This window comes from Anneissia japonica, unplaced genomic scaffold (genome assembly GCF_011630105.1).
Source record: "Anneissia japonica isolate Jap-2015-1 unplaced genomic scaffold, ASM1163010v1 scaffold287818_len932483_cov186, whole genome shotgun sequence".
In the NCBI taxonomy this organism is placed as follows: domain Eukaryota; kingdom Metazoa; phylum Echinodermata; class Crinoidea; order Comatulida; family Comatulidae; genus Anneissia; species Anneissia japonica.
The window spans coordinates 646059-653013 of record NW_022703366.1 but is presented as its reverse complement, the minus strand read 5'-3'; the positions used below and the strand labels follow the sequence as shown (position 1 = coordinate 653013).

At 35.3% G+C, this 6955-nt stretch overlaps 2 protein-coding genes across 2 annotated transcripts in view; both read left to right on the top strand.

Moving 5' to 3' along the window:
* LOC117104429 (papilin-like) overlaps positions 1–349 on the top strand; it is a 6038-nt gene extending 5689 nt beyond the window's left edge. Inside the window, exons 4-5 of the mRNA XM_033245278.1 lie at positions 59–175; positions 321–349. Of these exons, the coding sequence (XP_033101169.1) occupies positions 59–175; positions 321–349 (146 nt within the window). The remainder of the gene's footprint in view (positions 1–58; positions 176–320) is intronic.
* A 30-nt stretch (positions 350–379) lies between these two features.
* Positions 380–6955, top strand: part of LOC117104445 (mucin-16-like) — a 13358-nt gene continuing 6782 nt past the window's right edge. The window contains exon 1 of the mRNA XM_033245300.1: positions 380–6283. Within this exon, the coding sequence (XP_033101191.1) occupies positions 397–6283 (5887 nt within the window). The 5' untranslated portion in view covers positions 380–396. The remainder of the gene's footprint in view (positions 6284–6955) is intronic.

The following is a 6955-nucleotide window of genomic DNA, read 5'->3' as shown; positions in this document are numbered from 1 at the left end:
TTATCAACGTTGATTGATGTAATTACTGTGCCATCTACAAAGAGTATATCTACTGAAGGTGTCACTACAACTGAAAAGCATGCAACAACAATACGTGAAACAACATTAGATGACATAACAAGTGATGTTCAGTTATCAACGTTGGATGAAGTAACAACTGTAGGGGCTACAACTGGTATGTTGACTGGAGGTATCACTACAACTGAACAAGAAACTACAATAATACCTGTCTCTTATACACATCTAGATGTGTATAAGAGACAGCAACTGATGTTCATTTATCAACGTTGATTGATGTAATTACTGTGCCATCTACAAAGAGTATATCCTGTCTCTTATACACATCTAGATGTGTATAAGAGACAGGCAACAACGTTACTTAAAACATTAGATGACATGACAAGTGATGTTCAGTTATCAACGTTGGATGAAGTAACAACTGTAGGGGCTACAACTGGTGTGTCTACTGAAGGTATCACTACAACTGAACAAGAAACTACAATAATACATGAAACTACAGTAGATGACATAACAACTGATGTTCAGTTATCAACGTTGATTGATGTAATTACTGTGCCATCTACAAAGAGTATATCTACTGAAGGTACCACTACAACTAAAAAGCATGCAACAACAATACGTGAAACAACATTAGATGACGCAACAACTGATGCTCAATTATCAACGTTGGTTGATATAATAACTGTGGGGTTCACAGCTACAGAAGGTATCTCCACAGCTGAACAACAAACAACAAAAATACATGAAACAACATTAGATGACATAACAAGTGATGTTCAGTTATCAACGTTGGATGAAATAACAACTGTAGGGGCTACAACTGGTATGGCTACTGAAGGTATCACTACAACTGAACAAGAAACTACAATAATACCTGAAACTACAGAAAATGACATAACAACTGATGTTCAGTTATCAACGTTGATTGATGTAATTACTGTGCCATCTACAAAGAGTATATCTACTGAAGGTGTCACTACAACTGAAAAGCATGCAACAACAATACGTGGAACAACATTAGATGACGCAACAACTGATGCTCAATTATCAACGTTGGTTGACATAATAACTGTAGAGTTCACAGGTACGGAAGGTATCTCCACAGTTGAACAACAAACAACAAAAATACATGAAACAACATTAGGTGACATAACAACTGATGTTCAATTATCAACGTTGGATGAATTAACAACTGTAAGGGCTACAACTAGTGTGTCGACTGAAGGTATTACTACAACTGAACAAAAAACTACAATAATACCTGGAACTACAGTAGATGACATAACAACTGATGTTCATTTATCAACGTTGATTGATGTAATTACTGTGCCATCTACAAAGAGTATATCTACTGAAGGTGTCACTACAACTAAAAAGCATGCAACAACAATACGTGAAACAACATTAGATGACGCAACAACTGATGCTCAATTATCAACGTTGGTTGACATAATAACTGTAAGGTCTACAACTACTGAAGGTATCTCCACAGCTGAACAACAAGCATCAACATTACTTAAAACAACATTAGATGACATAACAAGTGATGTTCAGTTATCAACGTTGGATGAAGTAACAACTGTAGGGGCTACAACTGGTATGTTGACTGGAGGTATCACTACAACTGAACAAGAAACTACAATAATATCTGAAACTACAGTAAATGACATAACAACTGATGTTCAGTTATCAACGTTGATTGATGTAATTACTGTGCCATCTACAACTGGTATATCTACTGAAGGTACCACTAGAACTAAAAACCATGCAACAACAATACGTGAAACAACATTAGATGACGCACCAACAGATGCTCAATTATCCACGTTGGTTGACATAATTACTGTAAGGTCTACAACTACTGAAGGTATCTCCACAGCTAAACAACAAGCAACAACAATACGTGAAACAACATTAGATGACATAACAAGTGATGTTCAGTTATCAACGTTGGATGAAGTAACAACTGTAGGGGCTACAACTGGTATGTCTACTGAAGGTATGACTACAACTGAACCAGAAACTACAATAATACCTAAAACTACAATAAATGGCATAACAACTGATGTTCATTTATCAACGTTGATTGATGTAATAACTGTGCCATCTACAAAGAGTATATCTACTGAAGGTACCACTAGAACTAAAAAGCATGCAACAACAATACGTGAAACAACATTAGATGACGCAACAACTGATGCTCAATTATCAACGTTGGTTGACATAATAACTGTAAGGTCTACAACTACTGAAGGTATCTCCACAACTAAACAACAAACAACAACAATACGTGAAACAACATTAGATAGCATAACAAGTGATGTTCAGTTATCAACGTTGGATGAAGTAACAACTGTAGGGGCTACAACTGGTATGTCTACTGAAGGTATCACTACAACTGAACCAGAAACTACAATAATACCTAAAACTACAGTAAATGGCATAACAACTGATGTTCATTTATCAACGTTGATTGATGAAATTACTGTGCCATCTGCAAAGAGTATATCTACTGAAGGTGTCACTACAACTGAAAAGCATGCAACAACAATACGTGGAACAACATTAGACGACGCAACAACTGATGCTCAATTATCAACGTTGGTTGACATAATAACTGTAAAGTCTACAAATACTGACGGTATCTCCACAGCTAAACAACAAGCAACAACGTTACTTAAAACAACATTAGATGACATAACAAGTGATGTTCAGTTATCAACGTTGGATGAAGTAACAACTGTAGGGGCTACAACTGGTATGTCTACTGAAGGTATCACTACAACTGAACAAGAAACTACAACAATACCTGAAACTACAGTAGATGACATAACAACTGATGTTCAGATATCAACGTTGATTGATGTAATTACTGTGCCATCTACAAAGAGTATATCTACTGAAGGTGTCACTACAACTGAAAAGCATGCAACAACAATACGTGGAACAACATTAGACGACGCAACAACTGATGCTCAATTATCAACGTTGGTTGATATAATAACTGTAGGGTTCACATCTACAGAAGGTATCTCCACAGCTGAACAACAAACAACAAAACTACATGAAACAACATTAAGTGACATAACAACTGATGTTCAGTTATCAACGTTGGATGAAGTAACAACTTTAGGGGCTACAACTGGTATGTCTACAGAAGGTATCACTACAACTGAACAAGAAACTACAATAATACATGAAACTACAATAGATGACATAACAACTGATGTTCAGTTATCAACGTTGGATGAATTAACAACTCTATGGGCTACAACTAGTATGTCGACTGAAGGTATCACTAAAACTGAACAAAAAACTACAATAATACCTGGAACTACAGTAGATGACATAACAACTGATGTTCAGTTATCAACGTTGATTGATGTAATTACTGTGCCATCCACAAAGAGTATATCTACTGAAGGTGTCACTACAACTGAAAAGCATGCAACAACAATACGTGAAACAACATTAGATGACACAACAACTGATGCTCAATTATCAACGTTGGTTGATGTAATAACTGTAGGGTTCACAGCTACAAAAGATATCTCCACAGCTAAGCAACAAACAACAAAAATACATGAAACAACATTAGGTGACATAACAAGTGAAGTTCAGTTATCAACGTTGGATGAAATAACAACCGTAGGGGCTACAACTGGTATGTCTACTAAAGGTATCACTACAACTGAACAAGAAACTACAATAATACATGAAACTACAGTAAATGACATAACAACTGATGTTCAGTTATCAACGTTGATTGATGTAATTACTGTGCCATCTACAAGGAGTATATCTACTGAAGGTATCACTACAACTAAAAACCATGCAACAACAACACGTGGAACAACAGCAGATGACGCAACAACTGATGCTCAGTTATCAACGTTGGTTGACATAATTACTGTAAGGTCTACAACTACTGACGGTATCTCCACAGCTAAACAACAAGCAACAACGTTACTTAAAACAACATTAGATGACATAACAAGTGATGTTCAGTTATCAACGTTGGATGAAGTAACAACTGTAGGGGCTACAACTGGTATGTCTACTGAAGGTATGACTACAACTGAACCAGAAACTACAAAAATACCTAAAACTACAGTAAATGGCATAACAACTGATGTTCATTTATCAACGTTGATTGATGTAATTACTGTGCCATCTACAAAGAGTATATCTACTGAAGGTGTCACTACAACTGAAAAGCATGCAACAACAATACGTGAAACAACATTAGATGACGCAACAACTGATGCTCAACTATCAACGTTGGTTGACATAATAACTGTAAGGTCTACAACTACTGACGGTATCTCCACAGCTAAACAACAAGCAACAACGTTACTTAAAACAACATTAGATGACATAACAAGTGATGTTCAGTTATCAACGTTGGATGAAGTAACAACCGTAGGGGCTACAACTGGTATGTCTACTGAAGGTATCACTACAACTGAACAAGAAACTACAATAATACCTGAAACTACAGTAGATGACATAACAACTGATGTTCAGTTATCAACGTTGATTGATGTAATTACTGTGCCATCTACAAAGAGTATATCTACTGAAGGTGTCACTACAACTGAAAAGCATGCAACAACAATACGTGAAACAACATTAGACGACGCAACAACTGATGCTCAATTATCAACGTTGGTTGATATAATAACTGTAGGGTTTACAGCTACAGGAGGTATCTCCACAGCTGAACAACAAACAACAAAAATACATGAAACAACATTAAGTGACATAACAACTAATGTTCAGTTATCAACGTTGGATGAATTAACAACTGTAAGTTCTACAACTAGTATGTCGACTGAAGGTATTACTACAACTGAACAAAAAACTACAATAATACCTGAAACTACAGTAGATGACATAACAAGTGATGTTCAGTTATCAACGTTGGATGAAGTAACAACTCTAGGGGCTACAACTAGTATGTCGAATGAAGGTATCACTAAAACTGAACAAAAAACTACAATAATACCTGGAACTACAGTAGATGACATAACAACTGATGTTCAGTTATCAACGTTGATTGATGTAATTACTGTGCCATCTACAAAGAGTATATCTACTGAAGTTGTCACTACAACTGAAAAGCATGCAACAACAATACGTGAAACAACATTAGACGACGCAACAACTGATGCTCAATTATCAACGTTGGTTGATATAATAACTGTAGGGTTCACAGCTACAGAAGGTATCTCCACAGCTGAACAACAAACAACAAAAATGCATGAAACAACGTTAGGTGACATAACAACTGATGTTCAGTTATCAACGTTGGATGAATTAACAACTGTAAGTTCTACAACTAGTATGTCGACTGAAGGTATTACTACAACTGAACAAAAAACTACAATAATACCTGGAACTACAGTAGATGACATAACAACTGATGTTCAGTTATCAACGTTCATTGATGTAATTACTGTGCCATCTACAAAGAGTATATCTACTGAAGGTATCACTACAACTAAAAAGCATGCAACAACAATACGTGAAACAACAGTAGATGACGCAACAACTGATGCTCAATTATCAACGTTGGTTGATATAATAACGGTAGGGTTTACAGCTACAGAAGGTATCTCCACATCTAAACAACAAGCAACATTACTAAAAACAACAGTAGATGACATAACAAGTGATGTTCAGTTATCAACGTTGGATGAAGTAACAAACGTAGGGGCTACAACTGGTATGTCTACTGAAGGTATCACTACAACTGAACAAGAAACTACAATAATACATGAAACTACAGTAGATGACATAACAACTGATCTTCAGTTATCAACGTTGGAGGAATTAACAACTCTAGGGGCTATAACTAGTATGTCGACTGAAGGTATCACTAAAACTGAACAAAAATCTACAATAATACCTGAAACTACAGTAGATGACGTAACAACTGATTTTCAGATATCAACGTTGATTGATGTACAAACTGTAAGAGCTACAACAGGTATATCTACTATAGGTATCGACACAACTGAACACCACACAACAACAATACCTGGAACAACATTAGATAACGTAACAACTGGTGCCGAATTATCAACGTTGGTTGACATAATAACTGTTGGGTCTTCAACTAGTGAAGGTTTCTCCACAACTAAACACCAGATGACGACTATACGTATAACAACTACAGAAGATATAACGACGTTTGTTGAGTTAGTAACGTTACTTGACGTATCAACTATTGGGACTACCATCTGTATTGAACACTCACGTACGTAACATTAAAGTGATACACCGACTATATAGTTAGACCTTTTAACTTATAATCTTTCAATCTGTCTCCTTATCTAATATGGTAGTAACAATTCAGCTCATACAGAGTGCGCAATGTAGGATATGATATTTTCTCTTTATAGTTTCTTTTTATATTGTTAACTTGTTATCCAACATAATATCTAATTTATAAAATCTATTTGATGCAACAACTACATATAAATGTTTTAACTCAGTTTATTGAATATTTAAGTATTTAACACCATTTATAAGTTTTAAATTTATTTCTCAATCATAATCATGCTGTATGTCCATCACTTATTGAGTCATTTTTGCTATGATTTTATATATTTATTACTTTCTTTAGAACTCCTGCAATTAATTCCTTTAGTAATCACTAGTTAGTTATATAATGTTTATGATAGTTTTTTAATTGATCTGTAGTATATTTATTGGCATAGATTATTGTTGACAGGATATAGTCGTTCAAGTAGGTTTCGTAGGTTATAGCCTGGTACATTCTGGTCTGGTTCTTAGTGTCATTGGTGTTTCTTTAGATTTGATTGGTCAGTTTTCTCATAATTCGGTTGTTAGTTCTTTTCATTTGTGATTTGGTGTGCCTCTATCAATGCTTTCCCCTCCCCTCTCTCTGTCTCTTATACACATCTTA